General features: G+C 50.3%; 2 protein-coding genes across 4 annotated transcripts in view; one reads left to right on the forward strand and one right to left on the reverse strand.

Annotated features, from left to right (window-relative positions):
* The window catches only part of Phactr3 (phosphatase and actin regulator 3), a 219,114-nt gene that overhangs the window by 179,537 nt on the left and 15,808 nt on the right, over positions 1–23,769 (forward strand). For all 3 annotated transcript variants that reach the window (NM_001434389.1, NM_001434390.1, NM_214459.4), the window contains 1 exon segment: positions 8,884–9,037. In NM_001434389.1, the coding sequence (NP_001421318.1) occupies positions 8,884–9,037 (154 nt within the window).
* Positions 5,762–6,497, reverse strand: LOC120101827 (60S ribosomal protein L19-like). The gene is made up of 2 exons (XM_087655021.1): positions 5,991–6,497; positions 5,762–5,872 (listed from the first exon to the last, which is right to left on the reverse strand). The coding sequence occupies exons 1-2, from the start codon at positions 6,495–6,497 to the stop codon at positions 5,801–5,803; spliced, it is 579 nt and encodes a 192-aa protein (XP_087511147.1). The 3' UTR covers positions 5,762–5,800.

Genomic DNA, 23,769 nt, shown 5'->3' on the forward strand with positions numbered 1-23,769 from the left:
AACAGGCCATAGAACACGCAGGCTCTGTGATTGCTGCTCCAGTCTGTGAGCCTTGCTTGCATAGAGATTATAGGAGTGGTCAACTAATGACCGGTCTAACCTGAGGCACACGCCAGGAGAGGCAGCCTATACCCCGATACTGCCTAGACGACCAGAAAATGGAGGCTGGATAGCCCAGAGGCCTAGGATAGGAAAAAAAAATCAATAAAACGATTCTTAATGATAATCTGCTATACTCATAGGCCAATGCCGAACCTAATTGTCCTTAGAGAGGCTTCCTGCAGCAGCTGGTGGGAACAGAACATGGGTGAAGAGAAAGCCCAGATTAGAGATCCCCATGGAGCTCAGGGAAACACTGAGGAAGAGGGGGAGGGAGAATTGTAGGAGTCAGGGAGGTTGAGGACACCAGGAGAACATGACCCACAGAATCAACTAAAAGTTACTTATATTAAATATATACAATGTGAGCTGATCACGGTTGCTCAAGTGACTTTTAGTAATTTGTATTGCTTCAGAAATTATGTTTTTAGCTACTTTCCCACCAGGACCAAAAGCAACTTGTGGAGGAAAAGATTTATTGTATCTTACAGACTGGAATCTATCATCCAGGAAAGCCAGGGCAGGAACTAGGAGGCAGGAACAGAAGCAGAGGCCATGGCTGAACACTACTTACTGGCTCACTCCTCATGGCTTGCTCAGCCTGCTTTCTTAGAGCATCCAGGACCAACAGCCCAGGAGTGGCACTGCCCATAGTGAGCTTGTCCCTCCCACGTCAATCACCCATTAAGACAATCCTCTATAGACTTGGCTATAAGCCAGTTCTAAAGAGGGCATCTTCTCAACATCTTCTTCTTCTTCTCCTCCTTCTTCTTCTTCTTCTTCTTCTTCTTCTTCTTCTTCTTCTTCTTCTTCTTCTTCTTCTTCTTCTTCTTCTTCTTCTTCCTCCTCCTCCTCCTCCTCCTCCTCCTCTTCTTCTTCTTCTTCTTCTTCTTCTTCTTCTTCTTCTTCTTCCTCTTCTTCTTCTTCTTCCTCCTCCTCCTCTTCTTCTTCTTCTTCTTCTTCTTCTTCTTCTTCTTCTTCTTCCTCCTCCTCCTCCTCCTCCTCCTCCTCCTCCTCCTCTTCTTCTTCTTCTTCTTCTTCCTCTTCTTCTTCTTCCTCCTCCTCCTCCTCATCTTCTTCTTCTTCTTCCTCCTCCTCGTCTTCTTCTTCCTCCTCTTCTTCTTCTTCCTCCTCATCCTCCTCCTCTTCCTCCTCCTCCTCCTCCTCCTCCTCCTCCTCCTCCTCCTCTTCTTCTTCTTCTTCTTCTTCTTCTTCTTCTTCTTCTTCTTCTTCTTCTTCTTCTTCTTCTTCTTCTTCTCCTTTTCCTCCTCCTCCTCCTCATTCTTCTTCTTCCCTCTTCCCTCTTCTTCCCTTGTCCCTCTTCCCTCCTCCTCCTCCTTCTTCCAAGATGTCCCCAAGAAGCTGACATAAAAACTATCACTAGTTTATGTCATCTAAATCACCAGTCTATTAGAATGAAGTCACTGGAGATGGCCTCTCCTATCTCTTTAAGATCTGCAGACTCAGATGATGTGTAATCTCCTGCGTCCCTGATGCTGACAGCTTTCTCTCTGCTTCCCCTCCTCCTCCTCTCAGATCACTGTGCTATAGTCTTACCAGTCTTCTCATGGACAGACTTTTCATTTTGGTGGCTTTCCATCCTGAACTTTAGCTTTGCCTTATGTCCATCCCTGTGGTTTACTTTGTTCCTTTTCTAGGTTATTGAGATAGGCTTGATGGCCAATTGGTTGAGCTATTTCCTCTTTTTCTAATAAGGGCATTTAAGGCACAGCCTGCCTGCAGCATCATTTTGAGATACCCCATTTGCCTCAAAACCCCCTGCATTTCTGTTGAGTTCTTCTTGGAACTTTGGGTTTCTCAGAAGTTAAATATATGTTTTAATTTAGTCTGGTTATTTTTGAAGACATCTTTTTCATTATTGATTTTCAATTTTGTTCCACCCTGATCTGAGAACATGCTCTATATGAACAGAGACCTTTGAAATCTATCGACTTGTTTCATGGTACAGAACAGGCTCAGTCCTGGTATACAGGGCTCATGTACTTGGAGGAGGACATGATCTCTGAAGGTTTTCTAGGCATGAATTCAGCCTGGTGGCACTGGTGGGCGTTCAAGTCTGCCCTATTGCCTATGTTTGTTTCTAATGTCTGTGAATGATGCAGGAAAGACCTCTGAGATCCCTGGCCACACTTGTGCCCTATGCATTTTTTCCTTGGGCTTTAATTTACATTTTCAGAGGCTCTGAAGAAAGTCCACCATATTTAGACTCCTCATGACTTCCCTGTGGAGTGATTTCTCTGTGAAGGTAGAGTGATCCTTCTTGTCTCTGACAAATGGGTTTCCTCTGAGGTTTTCCATGTCTGTAAATGGGCCTTCTTGAATATTCTCTGCCTGGCATGAGAACAGGGGCACCCTTCCCTCTCCTTTCCTAGTGGGTATTTTGCCGCAGCACAGTCTTTTGTCCTGCTTTTCAGCTATTTGGTGTGTTCAGAGTATTTGCATGAACACGATTGGTTTTTCACATCTAAATTTACTTGTGTGTATGTGGGGTTTAAAAAATATTTTATGTATATGCGTACATGTCTGAGTGTGTTTATGTGGGTCACATGAGTGTAAAAGCCCCAGGGAGTCAGACGAGGGCATCAAGATCTCTTAGAACTGAGTTAAGAGGGTTGTGAGCTGGGCTGGAGAGATGGCTCAGCGGTTAAGAGCACCCGACTGCTCTTCCAGAGGTCATGAGTTCAATTCCCAGCAACCACATGGTGGCTCACAACCATCTGTAAAGAGATCTGATGCCCTCTTCTGGTGTATCTGAAGACAGCTACAGTGTACTTATATATAATAAATGAATAAATAAAAAAAATTAAAAAAAAGAGGGTTGTGAGCCACCATTGGGTTGCTGTGAATCAAAACTAGGTAGGGCCTCTGCAGAGACAGCCAGTATTTCTAATACTGAGCCATCTCTCCAGCCCTGTTTGTTTTTGAGATAGGGACACTGTAGTCCAGGCTGACCCAAAACTAGGTAGGTGAGATGACCTTGAACTCCTGATTCTCCCACTTCCCTGCTGAGACAGCAGGTGGTTACTACCATGCCTGACTCTTACATAGTGCTGGGGTTTTGGGGCAATTGCACCTCTTTGTCTCTCCATGGCTAATATTGATCAGCTCAGTTTTCCTGGTCTGGGGGGACGGCTCAGTGGCTAAGAGCATACGCTGCTCTTTCAGAGGAACCAAGTTCAGTTCCTCGAAACGTTGGGAAGCTCATGACTACCTGTTAACCCCAGCTCCAGGGGATCCAATGTCTTCCTCTGTGGCCCTCAAAGGCCTCCAGAGAGGCCTATAATCACACATGCACACCCACATACAAATACACATAATTAAAAAATAAAGTATTTTTTAAAAGCTCGATTGCCTTCAAGAGAATTAAATATACGAATATGTCTATACACTGCAGGCACCATCCCTGTGCCTCCTCTTTCCTTGTTCAGATTTCAGGTTTCTGCCTAAAGTTGGCCCTTTTCCTACCACCTGAAGGATTTCTTTTTACCATCTCTCATAGCCATTGATTCTTGCTGCTTTCTAATTTCTGAAACAGTGTTTGCCTTCATCCTGAGAGGTATTTTTAGCATGCGTTGAGTGTGGGTCCCCTGAGTCGTCTCCCACTGAGTGTCATCTCAATGTGTTGCTTCTGGGTGACTCTGGGTCCTTTCATTGTGCCCCAGTGTGCCTATCTGTCTGTTGAAGCCACTGAGGTGTTCTCTCTGTCAGCCATGGTGACAACGGGCTCTACATGAGCTCCTTCGTGCTGCTGGAGGTTGGCCGAACCCTTCCCGCATCTCTGTAGGCGTGGGGAGTCTCGGTTGGCTGACACACATCGTGAATCTATTTCTTGGTTGTCGGATGCTCTTCCAGTCCTATAAATATCTGTTGAGGTTTATTCTGGGAAGCAGCTCGGTTACTTGGAAACGGGCTCACGCATCCCGCTCTGGTTTTTACAATTTCTTAGACAGAATTGGAACTAAGCTCCAACCAGCCGACCGCTGCTTGTTCCCGAGACCAGGACCATCTCCGAACCCATCCCGGTGTCCGGACAATCACAGCGTGTTCCAGCCTGACTGATGGCCCTGGGGCACAGCCCTGAGTCTCCCAGTGCCCTCAAGCCTCAGGCAGGCTCTCCCTGGCCCTCTTTCACAGGCAGATGGCAGCTCAAGGCGTAAGGGACTGTGCACACCTTGGGGTTATTGGTCCTTGCTCAGCATTTCCAGGTGTTTGTCCCACAAATTCCAGCTGTAGGCCCCTTGGGCTTCTCTGCTTCATCATCTCAACTTCAGCTCAGTTTCTGAGGCTCTCAGGTTCCTGCAACCTAGCATCCATTCTGAGGCATTGGCTGGACTCCTAGGGTGTCTCTCGTTCAATGCCGCGCTCTCTAGCTTCCCTTCCATTTCTGCCAATTTTCAGCACCTGAAAATCATTTATACTTTGACTCCTGCTTTGCTTGGGGAGAAGAGGATCCAGACCACTCGCACCAGGCAGTGGATATGCTTGGGGTCTCACTTCTCCTTCCTTTTCTTTCTTGGCAGCTTCTCACAGTGGAGCTCCGCCTGGACTCAAACTCCATTTGTGCTCTAGCTTTTGTTTTGGGTGTGGAGGCACCTTCCCTGTAGGGTCTGTCTGTCATACTCCTTGCAGAATGACCTTGAGCATGTTGTCCAAGTCCAAATGTAGCAGAGCGAGCAAGCAAAGCTCCCACCACTGTCAAGCTCGCTTGATCCATTTCTCTCCACCAAGTCAATGTGCTTTAGGCACTCGAGGCCACCACAGCTGCTCTTGTCCCATCTCTTTCCGTCCCCATCGTTGCCTGTAGGTACCAGGATTGAGGCAGGCACATGACAAAGTGGTACAACTCTGACTCATATGAGTGTCATGCTGAGGAGTGTAGGTGCTGGGGCAGCCCTGGGTTTCCCTCTGGCCTGTCACTCTGGCCTGTCACTTGCTGTCTGGCAAGGCTCCAACAGCTCACTTGGCAACCGAGGCAGACACACCTTTTATACATTCAGGTGTAGGTACAAGGCCCAGGGGTAGGATCTGATTTCTTAGGCTTGCATGTTAGGAAGTCAGGTCTGCTGTGGCAGTAATAATGAGCTCTCGGCAGTCAGTGGTAGCCTCCAGAAGCAGAGGGAGAGATGCAGGAAAAAGTCTGAGTCCTGAGCACACAAGTGTGTGTGTGTGTGTGTGTGTGTGTGTGTGTGTGTGTGTGTGTGCATGTGTGTTTGTAGGGGCGGGCATGTCAGAGCTGGGAGGACACAGGGCTGGTTCTGTGGCCTGGGAGGACAGAACAGGTAGCAGCTGAGGGTGTCTATGCCTTCACAGTGTCAGGGTGGTGGAGGCAGGGATTACCCATTACCCATCTTCCCTCCTCTGGGGTGAATCATGGAGGCTAATGGGGCTGAGACTTGGGGGACATTGTTGAGCCTCACAAGGTGTGCAACGTGCATGGAAGCCAGGTGCAGCCCCATGCTGTGGTCTGCCCTAGGCTAAAATCAACCCCATGCTTTGGTCAGCTGCTAGCTGGGCCACTCCAGTACCTGAGGAAGAAGCCAGCATCCCATGGTCCTTCCCAACATTTGGAGTTTCTGCTTCTGTCTCTCTCTCTTTTTTAATGGACAAAGGCTTGTTTTATTTTAATGACTGATCATGTGAGGCCACAGCCAGGCCACTATGTACAGACATGAGGGGAGCTTTATTTCTTGGTCTCTTCCTCCTTGGACAGCATCTTGATGATGTCTTCCTTCTCGGCCTGAAGGCACTCGTCCTGGCGCTTTCTTTTTTTCTTTTCTTTTCTTTTCTTTTTTTTTTTTCGGAGCTGGGGACCGAACCCAGGGCCTTGTGCTTGCTAGGCAAGCGCTCTACCACTGAGCTAAATCCCCAACGTCCTGGCGCTTTCTTGCTTCCTTGGTCTTAGACCTGGGAGCCTCAGCCTGGTCAGCCAGGAGTTTCTTGCGGGCCTTGTCTGCCTTCAGCTTGTGTATATGATCTGTGAGAATCTGCTTGTTTTTTAATACATTTCCTTTGACCTTCAGGTCCAGGCTGTGATACATATGGCAGTCAATCTTCTTAGATTCCCAGTATCTCCTGAGAGGCCAGCACAGGATCCTCATTCTTCTCATCCAGGTCACCTTCTCCGGCATCCAAGCGTTGGCAATACCCTTCCTCTTCCCTACGCCCATGTGCCTGCCTTTCTGTCGGGCCAAGGTGTTTTTCCAGCAGTGAGCCCGGGAATGGACAGTCACAGGTTTCTGGATGATCAGCCCATCTTTGATCAGCTTCCTGATCTGCTGACCATAGTTGGCATTGGTGGTTTCATTGGTCTCACTGGGGTCTAACCAGACCTTCTTTTTACTATAGCAAAGGACACTAGAGGCAAGCCTCATCTGCATCCTGACATACTCATGGCTACAGACGCAGCAGCGAAAGGAAAGAGCTGCTTCTGTCTCTTGAACAGCTACTTCACTGTCACTGAGAAGCTGAAGGAGAGGCAGGAATTCAATCTGTAAGCTATGCCTCATTCAGAGAGTTGGGTGACAGAGGGTTAACATTGCAGAGGTCTGTCCCCCCAACTCCCACCATCAGCAAGAAAACTGAATGGCAGCAATGGCTGTCAGTCAGTCATCCCTGTCGTCTGGCCGTCTGGCCAAATGATTAGCCTTATTTCCGAGATGGACGTGTTGAGTTGCTCTACCCATTACCTCTTATCCTTGTTCCCCTTATTGTCTGTCATCATCCTGGGACCTTGGAACCTCAGATGCCTCCTGAGCTCACAGCAGCGTTTGTGTGAGTCCTGTCTACAGACAGGCTACAAGACGCTGTTCTCTAGGCATGGAAGAGCCCTGTCTGATTTATTTGGGCCAGGAGGCGTGCTTGCTTCTAAATGTGAGGATTCTAGATAAAAGATCAAAGACTAGGAAAAAATTAGTATGGCCCTGAGTCCTTGGAGCTATGTGGACAGGAAGTCCCATCTTGATTTTCAGTCTTCACCTTCTCCTCCACAGCAGACAGTCTGTTCTCCAGACCCATCTTCCTCAGGACCAGTTCTGTCAGGAGAAGTCTTTACTATAGACGCCTCTCCTCTGGAACCTTCTCTTTGTTGTTATTGTCCCCTGAGTGCTAAGTAACAGACCTTGGTAACTTCCAGACGAGACCTTAGTGAAGACAGATAAAGAATTTCTTCCTGTGGCCCTACTGTGTGTCCTGTGGCAGTTCTGGAGACTTGGAAAAATCAGATGATACTCGATTCTCAAAGATCTCATGCAGGGAAACTTTACACTCCTGACTAGAGGTACCATTGAGAGGCTCTCTCGGTGAAGATTGAGTTTAACCAGGTTTATAATGATGACCCTGAGGCATTCACACGTCTTCCAGACTCATCTGTGAGGATACCACACAGTCAGTGGACCCTTACTGTTGAGCCTGCCAGTGTCAGAAAATTGCTGCCTTTCCCTTACCAGGGGACAGCCCCCAACATTCACAAAGAATTCCTCCTTAGATCCTTGTAATATCCCCAGTTCACTAGGTCACCACATCCTTCAGAAAACACCAACTGGAACTGTTGTGTGCATGGCTTCTTCTGACTGTGAGCCAACAAATTTAGGATGCCCTGTCACAGCAAAGACACATCCTCAGTCATTGCAAAGCCAGTAAGGCAGACTCAAGACGGAGTCTGCACCAGAGCCACTTACAGTAACCTCTTCTTTCTCTCTAAGGCATATGATGGATGACTCCTATTAGACATTCAGACCTCAGCAGGCTTGTGTTTTATCTCCTAGATTTCTCTTAAGGGACCACATTCTGCGTATTTGTTTTGTGTGTCTGCTGCACGGTGAGGGCTGGCCCTGTCCCAGGGGCTGGTTTTCTTTTCTTTTGTATTTCTCAAGTGATGTGCATGGTGTGCATGCACGCGTCCAAACGCTGAGATGGAACTGAGCCAGGCAGACCCAGAGCCAACCTGGTCATGCATTCACTTGTAACATTCTTGGATGACTGACTCTGATATCCACACGTCTCTCGGGAGAAGTGGATGTCATTGAACCGATCTCCAGAGGAGGAGACAGATGAGGACAAGTGGTTAACTGCCAGTCAGGGTGCCAGTTCCTGATGGAGACCCTGACCCAGCAGTGTCCTACTGCTCAGAGAGATGTCATGCATAAACAGTGCCGGCAGGGCAGTGGGTAGGCAGGGGAGCCTCTGGGGTGGCGTGCTATATGTACTGAAAGCACATGATGTGGAAGGCACTGGAGAGAAGTCAGCGCTACCTGGGGCTGGAGTCATAGCCACCACAGCTAGATATTCTCCGGATATCACCAGAATACCCCTTGGTGAACCGATGGTCTGCACAAGTCAAGGGAAATGTGTGAAGGAGGGAGGGTCATGGAAGAGAGGGTCTGGACGGAATTCCTGAGGACATGTCTTTGCTGTGATAGGGCTGGCTACGTACAGACCCTCATAAAGTCCATCCAGTTATCCCCCTCTAAGCTAGTTGCTATGTAATTCATGCAGATGGCTTTGAAAGAGGATGTGGACCATGGTCACCCAGGTCTCTAGTTCCTGGACACTTGGGATGTGTGATACCTGCTGTGGTGGAGTATGCGACTGGGGGCCTAATGTGTATCATGCACCCCGCACTGCCCACCGAGCCTCTGGAAACAGCACAGTGTAGCCAGTGTGGGTTGTCCCGTTTCAGCTCCAGGCCCCTGGATCTAGCCCCTGACCCCATCCACTGAAGTCTACATCTGTAAGACCTGTTTCTCATCCTGGTGGGTCTCACAGGAACATTGCCAAGGAAGTGCAAGAAGGAGTTGCTGGCAGTGAAGCTGAGGAACCGGCCCAGCAAGCAGGAGCTGGAGGACCGGAACATCTTTCCCAGGAGGACCGATGAGGAGAGACAGGAGATCCGACAGCAGATAGAGATGAAGCTGTCCAAGTAAGTGAGCACTTGATGTAGAGGTTCGTCTGAGCCTCCGGGACCCACCTCCCTCAGTGTCATACGGGGCTTACAGGTGGATGTGGGATCTGCAGTGGGTGGCTCAGCCCTTGGCATTGCATGAGAACGCAATGCCTCTGTCTTGGGGCTGCCTGTGTGGACTCAGCAGGATCCCTGACCGCCACCTGTCGAGTTCCCCAGGATAATCAAAACTTTCTCCAGATATCACCAGAATACCCCTTGGTAGACCAGTGGTCTGCACGAGTCAAGGGAGATGTGTGAAGGAGGGAGGGTCACGGAAGAGAGGGTCTGGATAGAATTCCTGAGGACGACATGTCTTTGCTGTGATAGGGCTGGCTACATACAGCCCCTCATAAAGTCCATCCAGTTATCTCCATCTAAGAATACGGGTCCAGCTTTGCTCGTTCACCCAAGTCTTGGGAGGAGCTGTGCTTACATGAACAAACCCCACTTTTTGGGTAGAACGTGCACCACATGCTATGTGCTACAGGGTGAAAGGTACACTGGTATCCTTTTACTCCCAGTTGCAGCAGGGTCTGGCTCTCTTCCTGTCTGTCAGTGGGTTCCTATACCCTCTGGGGCCCATCAGGTGACGGTTACTCAGCAGCCAGTCTGTGCTGTGGGTCAGGCCGGAGGGAAACTGCCCCATGTTGGGCCATAGAGGGCAGGGCTAAAGAGCATTTATAGATGGTGAATCTGTAAGGGGTGGGGCTATAGCACACATTCAGGATATAGGATATAGGACAGACTAGGGTGGGTCACCTGCAGAGGGCAAGGGCTTCAGGGCACCAGCAGGAGTGGGACTTCAAAGGGTGAGGCTGCGAGTCACCTGCAAGCACCTTAGCTGCAAAGGGTGGGCCTGGAAGCTGTGGAGGTGCTTGGTTCAGGAATGTCTATGGAAGACAAAGGCTGTAGGACCAGGATTCCCCTCTGCTCACAGAACTGGGAACTAATTTTAGAATCTAGGATGTAATATAGCAGCTTCTCGGTTTCTCGTCGCTGTCTGAAAATGGAAAAGGATCCCAGAATTAGACACAGAGAACAGGAGGCTGTGAGTCTCCCCCGGAGGTCAGAGGTGGCTTGTGGTGTCTCTGTGTCTTCCCCACGGGAATGGTCTAATTGGCCCTCTGCCTGCGTGCCTTCTTAGGACCATCCACATTCTACTGCTGAATAATTCAGCCTCCGGTTGTCATGGCAACACATCATCTACAGTATTCCCGAGAGTGTTTGGGGTTTCCATAGCGTTTTTTATTTCTATTTCCAAATCTTAGATTTTTTTTTCTCCTTCTGTGGGCTCCATGTCTTCTCTGAGCAAAGTGATTCTCGCCGTCCTCCCGTGACACACCCTGTGCACCTGGTCTGGGTTCCACAGGGAGGTTGAGGTCCTCTCTGCAGGGGTAAAGTTAGGTGGTGCTGCCTGTCCCTTCCTACAGGGTTGCTGAGCTTGCCCTCCACATGGATGCGGGTGATTGGGTACAGTCCTGGTTTCACATGGGGCTATGTCCAGGGAACAACCTGCAAAGACCTGTGTGGCCCCCTGGGCCCTGTCCACACCCACCTAAGAGTGTTAAATACAAAGACACCATTGATTGGATTTCGCACTGTAACATGGGTCAGTCTTATACTGCAGACCTTCCTGATTCAGTCTCCCCAGCTGGAGTCACCAGAGTGTGCTACTGGACCTGCTGGCTGTCACCTTCAAGTACCGAGCACATTAAGGAGAGTAGTTTACCTGCTGCCTTCTAAGTAGTCCTTGCTTCTACACAGCGACCAAGGGACACACTTGTCCCTGGCTTATTATGCTTCAGGGAGAGGGTGAGATGTCTTACCAGGGTGCCGTGGGAGGAAAAGTGGGCATAGGAATCAGACAGTCAGGGAGTACCCAGCCAGCCTTCTGGGAAGTGTTCTGGACGTAGCAGTTCTCAGCCAGTGCCTCTTGCTGAGAATTCTGGGGTTCCCTCTCTTACTCATTGCTTGAGGCTGTCTTCTGTGGGTTTCTCACTTCGTGTGTGGTGTGCTCAGAGCCCGGGCCAAAAACGCTATACTTGCTGCAAAGATGTCGACACCCATGGCAGGCGGGGGGTGGGGGAGTTGAAGGAATGAATGTAAAGTTTCTCCCCCACGTTGCCTAGAGATGTGAGATCACCTAAAGTGAGAATATCCAGAAATGAACCTGGTCTCAGAAGGATAGGTTCAGATAGCCATCAATCTTCCATCGCAGCCGTGGCTACGGGTCTCTCCTACTTTGCCAAGAGGAGACAGTGAGGCTAGCTGCTTTTTAAGAAGATTCTAAGTCACTTAAAGGAACAAGAGCCCGTTCCTGGCAGGAGGAACTGTCTGGGAACTGCTACTGTGATGGCCAGGCATCCTCATGGGCTGTTCGTCATAGAACAAGGCATAGAAGCCACCAGCAAGCCTCCTGTAGAGTAGGTAACGATTGACTAAACAGGCCACAGGTGCTAGTAACACAGGCTCCCTCAGAGCCCCACGGCAGAGCAGACGACAGCCTTGTCCCTAGAAGAGTTGGTTGGTGGTTTGCCTGGACCAAGACTCTGGACAGGCATCTGGAGTGATGGGCTGTACACAGCCTCTTGTTTGGGCTCCCCGGGGAAGGCCTTTGTTCTGGGGCTGAGTGAGAAGCTGATTAAAGCTCAATAGCATCCTCAGGGGTTGGCACTTAGCACATTAGCACAGCGGTTAAGTGATCCCCAGCTCCTCTCTGTACATTGTGTTCCGCTGCATTGAGAGCAGAGACGGCTACCACTGGGCCACAGAGAACACAGGGTCTCAAGGAAAACAGCACCAGGCGCACTCGCACGGCCAGACAGAAGAGCCACCTCTCCCGCTTGCCCACCTTGGACTCTGCAGTTGAACGAGAGGGTCGTGTGATGCTCCCAAGGGTGGGGTGGAAATTGGGCGCTGCTCCTTCGCTGGGTGATGTGAGGCTGCTGAGGCTTTGCATGGTGCAAGCTCTTGGTTCTGTGGATGCAGGGCTTTGGAAATACATAATCTGCTTCTAATTGCTCAAAAGCTGACCCTATCTGGAGTGTTGCACATTCACTGGATAGGCAGAGGTTATACTCCTAACAAACTTTAGTGCATCTCTCTTTCACATTCTCTCTCTCTCTCTCTCTCTCTCTCTCTCTCTCTCTCTCTCTCTCTCTCTCTCTCTCTCTCTCTTTGCCCTAACTGTAAGAGTGGATGTGAGCCTAGTCCACCATGGCACCTTAAGGCCTGTGGGCATCACCTTGGAGACAGCCACAGTCGTAAGGTAGCTGTTGCTTGGTCCGTTTTGCAGTCCGGTGGCTTGTTTGGTGCTGTTCCCTCGTGATCCCCTTGAAGGCAGAAGTGTCCTGGAGTGGGTACTCTGCACCGCTTCAATTTTCACATGAGGAGAATGAACACAGCACCAAGACATGTGACAGCAGGTGGCCTGCTAGTGGTGTGAGGAGCTAGGGCCGTTTGTGTCAACAAGCATGAATTCAGCACTGCCCCCAGCCTTCACGGAAGCAACTAGTGTGCAGAAGAGGGAGGAGGCACAAGATGTGAAACAATGTTACTCTGAGGTTCAGCAGCTTTGTGTTGTCCCATGGGGCTTCCGCCTCTTATCCCTTCACAGGGCTGGCCTAGTGCTGTCCTCAGAATTATATGGCAGGGAAGGAACATTGGTGGGTAATTGTTCTTCTGATACGTTCTGGTTCCATATCTGGCTCCCAGGGGAGGTACGTGAACTGCAGCTCTCCAGACCTTCCTCCCATGTTCCCGAGCGGGGGTGGGGGAGAGGGAGAAGGAAAGGGAGAGGTGAAGGAGAAGGAGGAGGGTGGAGAGGGAGAAGGAAGAAGAGAAAGGAGGAGGAGGGGAAGGGAGGAGGGAGAGGGGAGAGTGTGTTTACTCCAGGCTAGCTGGCTTAGGAACTTTCAATGGTACTCTTGTCTCCACCTCCCATCTCACTGCAGTGCTGCGACCACTGATGTGTTCCCATGTCTGGATTTGTGTGGGCTTTGAGGGCTCAGACTCAGGTTCATACTTGTGCAGCAACTGACATCTCCCCAGGATCTGTGTTTTAACAGCACCCCAATCCCAGTGTCCCCCCTACTTTATGCTGTTATGGCCTCTTTAGGACTCCTGGGAGACAGTTCTCCGAGCTTTAATATTAAAGTGACCCATGCTTCTGCTTAGCCTGTTGCTATTTTAAGGACAATGTACACTTTATAATTAATCTGTTAACCTTTATTGCTTTGCCCACCAAGAAGCTCAGAACAGAGTGCACAGCTGCCTGTGACAAATGTGTTGTGTTGTGTTGTGTTAAGTGCGTGCTGTGTTTAAGCTCCTGATATATGTTCCTTTTGCTTCATTTTATTGTTAAGAATGCAGTTTGTGGATAGTTTCAAGGTCTATTTCTATATTTAACAATTTCAGTGGGAACGCCTGGTCCTTTTTGATGGGGGCTGTGTCAGTGTACGGGACATTCTGACCTCTGGTCTCCTCTGGAACAAGGCTTCCTTGTTACAGCCCTGCCCCAGATGTCCATTGGTAACCATGCTGCGGCATCGTTGGACTGGATAGTCAGTGTGCCTTCCCTCCCAGCATGAGGAGACTGTTGGCTTCAAGAACCTCGCAGTTTAGATAAACCTACAGTGATGGTTTGGGGACATAACAGAGGTTTATGTCTTTATCTTTTTATGGATTGTTTGTACAAGGTGTAAAAATGTTTTAAAATGGCAATGCTGAGTGTTGAAAATCTTTAAAACAAAAACCAGATGTGTTAAAAATAAAAGGGAAAAAATAAAAAGAGTGGAAGGGATCAGACACAGATAGGAACTGTCTGATACTGCTGTGGATCCCCTGAGATCATGGACGAAGAGTCGTGGCAGGTTTCCTAAAGGGATGTGTGGATGATACACCCTGATAACTATGAACTTAAACATTATATAAGAGCAAAGGGATTCTCCTGCCCAGTTTACAAGACACTTACATAATAGATCCTAAAAATGTGAATCCAGCAGTGCTGTGTGAACATATGAATTATAATAGTGGATTAAATAACAATGCCCAGCCTAGCCAGGCCACTGATCTTCCCAGCTCACCACTGAGCTTCGTGACTATCTGTGAGTGGTGCAGAGAGCCAGGACAGTTTGTGTTAACTCGTGTGAACTCACCTACGCCCCAGAAGCTAAGAGCAGACAGGCAGGAGAGGCTGTGGGAGGGAGAGATGGTCACCGTCATTCATCTCTAGTCTCCGAGGAACATGAAGGGGATGTTGGTGGCAGAATCAGCAACTTTGAGCTTGTCCCATGGCCTGTGGCCAACCTACCATTCACTCTATCATGTCTCTGAGCCTTTCTGGGTTCTTGGCTTGTACTGGGGTCAACACCAGTTGGGACTGGCAGTGGCTTCCGTTGGGAGGAGTCTCAGAGCAAGCCCATGAGGTTGACACTCTCTGAGCACTGAGATGGGGCAGTGGGTGTGTATAAGAGTGATGGGAAACCCAAAATCCAGGCTTGAAGAGAGAAGTGTCCTGGTGTCCTCTGGGTCCCCTCTCTCGCTGCTGTGTGGATACCATCCATACCTGTTCCAACACCTGTGTTGCGCCCTTGCCTTGAAATGGGTATTAACACATGCATAAAATGTGCAGCTCAGCCACACACTGGCTTCTCGTTTGACTTCTCCAAAGTTCCCTCTTCAGTTCAAGGTCCCACAGGAATAAGACATTGCTGGGAAGTGGCCTCACATCCCACAATTGTCCTTATGCTCTGGAGAAGCAGGACACAGTGTAACAGCTGGGCTCAGTGCTTCTGCCTCAGTGCACATTAAGACCCAGGGACAGAACACACTGGAGACAGCCTCCCCCAGGTGTTTGTAACATGAGGCACTGTCTGTTCCAGGCCAAGCGGGAGATGATCTGTGTCTTGATAGTTGCTGCTGGTGCTTTGTAGCTGAACCTGTATCCACAGCAATCCTCTTACAGGACGGCATGGTGCCAGTGGTCTTTACCTCTGACCAGAGCCCTGTGTGGGGAGCACCTCTCATACTCTGTTGAGGAAGAAAGGAACAGAGCCCATGGTCATGGCATCTCAGACCTCTGATCCCAGTGCCCAGCTCCTAACCGCCGAACACCATTGATGCTACGACCTCAGGTGCTCTGCACACATCTGTGTTCCAGTGGCTGACAATGTCCTGTGTCTAAAACTCATAGTCCGATACAGGCTGTACTAATGAGGTTGGCAGCATCACATCCTTGATCACTAGTTATTCTTCTACCAGTATCTGCAAGTCGGGGACTCTGCTCTCAAAGGGGCACAGTAACACTGTTTTGGCTCTCACTGGGGACAGAGTAACACTGTTTTGTCTCTTACTGAGGAAAGAGTGCAAGCCTCAGGTAACAATCTTTCAATAGGACCTTTCTATGCTGATTCGGAATGTCACCCAAAGAGCACTGCTCTCCTTAGGAGGCTTGCTACTTGTTGCTCTACATTGCTAACAATAAGAGCAATGGTACAGGTACAGGAGAGTTGCCCAACAGTTTCAAATGCCCTTGCGTTTGAATGCCCAACATAGTATACACCCAACTTCAGAACGCCCAAGTTCAAGCAGTATGCAGCCGAGGGGGTTAGGGGTTGCATGAGTAGATATGCTCCCACAGGTATAGGTAAGTCAGTGCATACAAGCCGGATGGGTCAGCTGCCTGCAGAAGACCCCAGGGGTAACGACCAGCCCCCAAAAGAGTTGCAGTGGGCATCTGAGACAGGTGTGATGGGTTTTAACAAACAGGAAGGGATATAGCCAAATGATGGACTGGTTGCAGGAATGTAAAGCTGTAACCACCCAGGAGGCATGGAAGCCTGTGCTTGCCCTGCTCAACTGTCACTGCTGAGAGGGTTCCATATGTGACCGCTTACTGAGGCTTCAGGCACACATATGTGGTCAGCTCAACATCACTGACCAGACAGACCTTCTTTGACTGTCCCTCCACAACACAGTTGACATGACCCCACTCTGTCTTTCTCCATTACCTTGTCCCAGCTCTCTGTAACATTCTCAGTCTGGGCATGCTAACTGAATTCTGCTCATTTTATCTGAGGAGTTGGTATTCTAAGTAGATACTTTAAAATGGTGCATTGTTAGGTCTGGGAAGCCTAGCGTGTTACCCAAAGGGTCCTAACAGACCATGCTACTGGGAGGAGTGTGTGTGTGTGTGTGTGTGTGTGTGTGTGTGACTGTAACAGTAGATGCAAATAAACTCTCTCTCTCTCTCTCTCTCTCTCTCTCTCTCTCTCACACACACACACACACACACACATATCAGCTCACATCCGTGAATACCAGGAAGTCATGTGTACCCCTCCAAGGAGTGCCTTGCATGCTGAGGTCTATACTGGGGACAGTATGCCTTTCTTGCTAAAGTCTGAGCAGTAACAAGGACCCTAAGGAGCCCATGACACATCATCACATCAAGCCTGTGAGCCCCAACCTCTGATCCTGAACTCAGTCCCTAACCTCACTTTCACCCCAGAAGGACATCTCTCAGCCACCCACCATGCCCTGTTTTATCCTCACACGCAAACCCTGAACACTCTGCTCTCTCGGGAAGGGCCCCATAGGACCCTGCAGGTTTCCGGGACAAAGAAAAACACATTTCCTGGGGTCCTATTTTAAAAGGAAGCCACATGCTATGGTTTCCAGGAGACAGACAAGGTTAGTAGCCTGACCACCCTGGAGCTGGTTCTGGTCTCTGCAGGAGTATAAGCAGCTACCACTTGCTGTCCATTCATCAGAGTAATGATGTTAGAGCAGAGAGAAGTCAGATCGCCAACCCTGTGAGGAAATGGGAAATCTAACAAAATATCAGGCTGGCCTGGGGTGCCCTGATCCCTGGCTCAGTTGCCTGTGTGGCTTCACTTTACTTGGACAGCATGGCGAACACCAGAGCCCCAACACACACCTAAGTTTTCCTGTCCCTTATGTAACCTTCTCCAAGCCTCTCTCCTTTGCCCTGCACCCTTCTCTGGCACAGGGCATACTATGCCCCGAGGCTGGGAGATCTTCTCAGCACTGTTTCCAGTTTTCTGAGTTCTCGCTGTGTAGCTATGGCTTCTGAACTGAACTGCTCCCTCCCAGAGGGAGGCTCCTATGTCTCAGGACGCTTCTGAAACTTAAAATATCCACTAGGCACCTCCTGAGTATCACACACCAGCAGTAGCAATTGCTGAGGATGGATGGAGAGGGAGGAGAGAAAGCCAGAGGGACAGAGACAGAAGTGGAAACAGACATTGAGACAGGACACACACACACACACACACACACACACACACACACACACACACAATTCAATACATTTGCTCATACACACACCGTCACACTCTCCGCTTTTACTCTCCTTGCTGGATCCTTCCTCTGTCTCTGAGTTTCCTTATTTTATTTTATTATTTTATAATATGGAGTCTCATTTAGCCCAAGCTAGCCTCAAATAGACTGAAGATGACCTTGAACTTCTGATCCTTTCGGCTGTACCTTTTGAGAGCCAGGAAGACACATGTGAGCCCTCATGCCTAGCTTGTGTTTGTTTTGAGAGGTAGGATCTTGTCTGTGGGAGTGAGCATCTATTCAGCAAATGCTGGAGCCTGGCTGACTCAGTGTGCGGCCTGACCTGCTCCACACTGACAGCCCTCACTGCCTTCCCTGACAGGGAGAGGGTGTGGTGGGACTCACTGTCCCTCGGATCCCACTCTTGTCTGCTGGGAGTCTCAGGGTGGTGCTGGGGAGTAGGGATCAGACAACAAAAGTTGATCAGGGACAACATTCCACAGCAGGTACCCACTTCCTTCCTTGTAAAGTGGGTCAGGCTGTGGGCTGGACTCAGGGAGATCCCTGTGGAAGAAAACGAATGAACTGGAAGGGACCAGATCTGGAGTCTGGTCAGTTTGAGCAGCTTTCTGGAGAAACAATGCCTGTCTTATCTTAATTTGGACTTGCCCCGCAGCCAAGGTCCGGTACCATCTAACCTGGATCACTGTGTCTGCTGTGTCCAGGATGGTTATGTCTATCCCTGCAGGCAGCCTGAGGGTGTATCCACTGCTGCAGAGAGGAGTCTGTGGCTCGCTAGCTGGATTCCACCCCCCAGAGCAGCACCTAAGCCACGTGGCTACTCAACCATTTGGAGCTGTTATGGGAGTCATTGCGCTTACCACCATCTTTGTCAAACCTTTACCACCAGGGTGAGCATCTTCGGTGGTCATCGCCATCATCTTTGTCTCAATTCTCATGTTCCCATTATCCACGTCTTCTCCAGCATCTTCCTTATCAACATCCTCACTACATCCCTCCTCCTCTTCCTCATCGCCATTGTCTTAGCAACAACCTCCCCACCATCTTCAGCCTACTTACTCCTGATGGGTCTTCATGGAGGAGAAAGCACTCTGGCAACGTGGCTTTGCATCCTCTCGATTCCCAGGGTCCGACTTGTGAGGGGACAGAGCCCATAAGTGAAGCTAGGTCAGGAAGTATGTGCTCACCCCTGCCTGGAGGGAAGGGGCTCTTGGGATTGGTGGGGCAGAGTAGGGACATTGCAGATGCTGTCCTAGCTGGGGACACTCCTGATCAGTGGTGTGGTTGAGAAGTTGGTGTCAAGCAGTGGCCACCCTTGGAGGGCCCTGATCGGCACCACTCTTTTCGTATCTTAAGTGCAGGGAGGAAGTCTGGCTGACCATTGATCCCAGCAAATCACCAAGCATGGTTACTGGGCCTTCCTGTAGACCAGTAGTGTCCAGCAAAGTGAGCTCAGGTCGGGTCGTTTTGTTTTGTTTTGTTTTTGCCTTGGTCCCACCATACTCCCTGGCCTTGGCTCCACCTCTGTTCCTCATGGGAAGGAGACTGCCCAAGTACAGTCAACCTTAGAACTGACCTAAGAAGAGGGGCTAGGTAGGAAGTGGGAGTTTTCTCCTGAAGGCTCTCTAATTCTGTCTTGGCAGTAGGTGGGAGGAACCAAGGAAGAAGGAAGGGTGGACAGATAGACGAGTGATTGGGAAACATCATATCCTTTAGGGAGATGCTGCTTCTCCACAGTCTGGTTCTAGAGCAAAGGTACAGCCCTGTGGTTTCGAGATAGTCACTTGGGTTTTTATAAATGCCCACCCTGTTCCTCATGTGCCATCTGGGATGTGGGCATCCAGAAGAAGCTGGGGAGGGAGGAGATGAGGGAACATTGAGGGCCCTGGGCAACTGGACCAGTGGTACCTCCCTTCCTTTGAAACATCCTTCCCCATTACCACCGCAATTCAGTCCAGCCACAGAGACTTCCTGAGTGCCCTTGTGTGGCCCTCTGTGCTGCACACGGCTGCCGTTCAGAGCTCACTCCTCAGCGCCAAGCCCTGGAGTTCTATCACATGAAATCACACGTGCCTGTCCATGGCATCAGATGCTGTGTCCAGCCACACCCGGAGAAGCATTTAGTTCCCAGTATGGTAGGTGGGAGCTTCCCGTGGGAACAGCCCCGATGCATCTTCCACAAGAGGCAAAAGAGAACGGATACCCCAGCAGTCCATGCAGACTCCCCACTCACTACACCCCACCCTTCTGTCCAGCCCCACGCTCACCCCACAGCGGCTCTTGAAGCTTTCCTCTCTGGCTCTAGAATGTTTCATCTGGCTTTCATAGACGTGGTCCTTTACTCCCCACAGCAAGTCAAGCAGTCAGTGTACAGAAAGCTTAATTGAATTACCAAATTCCAACAATAAGCACAGCTGGTACCACAGGGCTGGGAACAGCAGCTGCCACCTGTGGATGGGGAGAACAGAGCTCTAGGGTCATCGTAGGCAGGGTTGGTGTGCAGGTCTGGACCTGGGAGAGAACAGACCCAGAGCACAGCTTGGCCTCTCAGGCAAGTCTGCAGCTGTGTGCATGGGTGGGCTCCCTCCTGCTTCAGGAGTCTCTCTGCTTGAGGCCTTTGCCTCTTTGTGTCTGGCCCACTAGGGGGTTCCACACTAAGCTCAGAGTCTACTTTCTGCTGAGGTAGCTGGTGAGGGCTAGATTGCAGCTACTGTACCCTGCCACTTGATTCTTTGGGTATTTGGTTGGGCAACTGGGAGGGTGTCCATCTCGTTAGGCTGACATCGTTGACTTGTTCGACTCTGACCACCAGAGAGACAGGATGGGCAGGTAGTTCAAAGGCAGATAGGACCCCACAGTTAATTCCTGGAGATGCCAGCATTGAGGCAGAGGTTGAGCAGAGCCCGGGTTTTTTTGTGAGTGTATGGGTAGGTTTGGGTGTGGGCGTGTCCACAAGTATGCCCACATGTAAAGCCAGAGACCAACCTTGGGTGTCACTCCCAGGGATGTCATCTGTCCACATCCTTTGGGTCTCTGATTGGGCCGGGGTTTACCAATTAGGTTAGGCTGGTCAGCAAGCCAGGGATCTTTTTCCTGGCCGGGAGGTGGCTCAGCTGGAGGCACCTGAATACAATCACAGGGACCCAAGTTCACATTCCCAGAACCAAGTTACACTGGTCTATTTGCTATCCGGGAATCTGCTGGAAAGCAGGGAAAAGATCCCCGGGGCTTGCTGGCCCCGGTGCTGTCTTGGCATCTAACCCTGCTCACACACATCCTTGCTCTGCCCTCTCTGACCCATGGGCTCCTGGTTCTCCTCTGCATAGTACAGTGGTACTTACACTTTCCACAGGCAGCTTACAGTACAGGTCCTGTGATGGGCAACCTGTCCTTCTTCCTCTCCATGTGTCCCCAATACAGCTCTTTTTTTTCTGTCTCAACGGCCTGAGTCTCCTCATGGAGGATGCTGTAGTGCCCTCTGGGTCCATCTGTTCTGAGCACTAGGTCACTATGGAGAGCAGAGCAGGAAGAGCCAGGTTGATGCCCCCCGGGTATCTTGGGATTCATCTAGAGCTGCAGGTGCTCTTGGCTACTGGTCTATGCCTATTTGCCAGGTAACTGGAAGCAGGACCCACCCAGACCTCGTGCCCTAGGAGCTCTGACTTCTGCCTCAAGGGGAAGGTTTACCTGGACTTTTGAAGGCAGCCTGATTACCCACACAGTATGCAGAGAGGCACCAGTTGGGGCAGAGATGCGTGGCAGCCCTTGGCAGGTCTGCCAGCCTTGGGGCCTCTGGGAATTCTGGGATAGGATCATGGAGGGTCAGTGGTGGGTGCTCCTGCAGTGATTCTGTCCTGATCCCTGAACAGTGAAGACTCGTCCCCAGCGTCCCCCACACACTCGACTTTGAACGTCCCCCCGATGCTCCCAAGAACGTGGGCCGAGGCTCATGGACAAACATGACGTATCTTGTTGAAATGGTGTGCAGACCACTTCCTGGAAAGCAAAGGCTCTGGAACCATGGGGAAGAATGAGCCTTGTTCAGAGCCTTGTTCAGAGCCTTACCAAGAATCTTCCCTGTGTTTCCAGAAGCATCTGCTCCAGGATGTGATGGCATCCCATGGTGCCCGGTGCATTAGCAGCTGATGTCATCCTGATAGGCTTGTCACTACTGTGTAGGTGTAGCAATGCAGTTCTCACCCCGTCTCCTAACGAGGTCGTGTCTGAGCTCCCGCATAAGATGTGTGCTATTTTATGGAAACTTAATTTCCCCCTTCCCCTCATGTTCTGAATATGACATAACATTGATTGTGTGTTTGTGTGTGCGTGCATGCCTGCATGTGTGTGTATGCATGTGTGTGTATGTGTGTGTGTGTGTGTATATGTGTGTGTGGGTGCATACATGCATGTATGTGTGTGTGCATGTGTGTGTGTGCATGTGTGCGTGTGTACAGAGGTCCACAGTGCCTTCCTCAGTTTCTCTCCATCCTTACTTTTGAGATAAGGTTTCACACCAAATTAAGAGCTCAGTGACCCAGCTTGGCTGGCCAGCCAACAGATCTTCCAGTCTCCACCTCCCCAATGGTGGTATTGCAGGCATGAGATGCTGTGGTCCATTTGTTTACATAGGTGCTGAAGATCAGAACTGGGGTCCTCATGCCTCCATGGCAAGAACCTTACCAACCGAGCTCTCTCTCCAGCCCCTGATAGGTTTTAGAGTACGTGTGAAAGTTGATTGGAGGCAAAGCCGGGTGGCAGTGTGTGCTGCTCAATAGAATGCAGGGCTGGGAGGACTGGGAGTTGGGCACCCCAGCCCCAGGAGCCCATCTGAAGCTGTGCCATGTCATAGCAAAGGACTCAGCAGGAACGGGAAGTGGTGCAGGAACCCTCATGAACTGCCCAGCCTTGCCGAGGACATTGGATGGAGTTCATCGTGGGGTTTCATGAATACCAGCTTACAGCAGGGCTAGAAGGGAAAGGGACTCTGGGTGGCTCTCACTGTGCTCAGGTGAGAGGCTGGTGGCTTAGATCTGGTGGATCCTAGGCAGTCACATAGATGTGGAGACTCCTGGTTACAATTGGACACAGAGTCTTGTCGGGTGAGAACCAATTTTAAGACAGGCATTAGACACTGAAGAAGCCAGAGGTATGAGAAGCAGAGGCTTTGGACATGGGAATGGAATCACTGGGTCCACACTCACCCTTATGTCCAGAAAGTTGGTGTAGGCAGCTGCTGTGACAGGATCACTGTGAATGTGTTTGAGTGTGTGTGTGTGTGTGTGTGTGTGTGTGTGCGTGGTATGGTGTGTGTGTGTGTGTGTGGTATGGTGTGTGTGTGTGTGGTATGGTGTGTGTGTGTGTGTGTGTGTGTGTGTGTGCATGTGCACGTGTGTGTGTGTGTGTGTTAGCAGCTGGACTCTCCCTGGGAGAGCTTCGGTGAGTGAAAAATGCACTGGTCAGAGGTTGTGATCTCAGTGTGGACACACACTTTCCTCTCTAGGTCTGGAGCTGGCTGGGACCTCTACAGAATGCTCAATCCCGGTCTCCTCATAGCTGCTTGCTCTTGTCATGTGGGGAGAAGACCATTCTACTCTTGACCTCTATTCTCGGGGTGTCCTATCATCCAGGGGTCTGTGACTCAGGGTCTAAGCCCTATCACCTGCCTGTTTTGAGGACAGCAAGCAGCAGTGAGAAGAACTTTCCATTTTTCTGGTTGTAGAGCTGAATAGTGGTGTTTGGTACACCCTCATTGGGGAATCCCAGTTTCATAGTGACTCAGGGCTGGCTGAGGGGCAGGATTGCCTCCCAAAATAGCCGCAGGCTCTGTGGGCGCAGCACCGTCTGCTCTCCAGTGGCAGCCTGTCTCTAGGAGGCGTAGCTCTTTGAGAAGGAACCTCTCAATGTTGGTCCAACACTTAGTTAACCTGGTAGGATACCCTGAGTGGGGTCTGTGTTGGGATGACACTACGCTGGTAGCTGCATGAATTCACTCTTGTGGAGCAGTAACAAACCATCCCTTCTTAAGCTAGACTCACTGAGCCTTGCCTCAGGCGTCTCGAAATTTCCCGTGGACCCGCAGTCCTCTTGCCAGGAGCACCAGGTAGCTAAGACCATGTGCCAAGGAGGACTTAGAGACTGCTGTCCTCTGAGGGCCTGATGTGTGCTGCTTCCTGCTTCTGTCTCAGCTGGTCCTGATGGAGATCCTGAGACATGGGTGTAGCATCTGCCCGCTGTTCAGAAGAAAAACCAAACATCAGAAGGAATAGGTACCATATCAATATCACAGGGCTAGTGTCAGCTTTCGAATGCGTTTACTCCTGTCTCTGCCTTGGACCAACGCCCTTCTCCTTCAGGAGGATGGGTGAGAGTCATGTCATGGAAGCTGC

This window comes from Rattus norvegicus, chromosome 3 (genome assembly GCF_021556685.1).
Source record: "Rattus norvegicus strain SHRSP/BbbUtx chromosome 3, alternate assembly SHRSP_T2T, whole genome shotgun sequence".
Taxonomy (NCBI): Eukaryota; Metazoa; Chordata; class Mammalia; order Rodentia; family Muridae; genus Rattus; species Rattus norvegicus.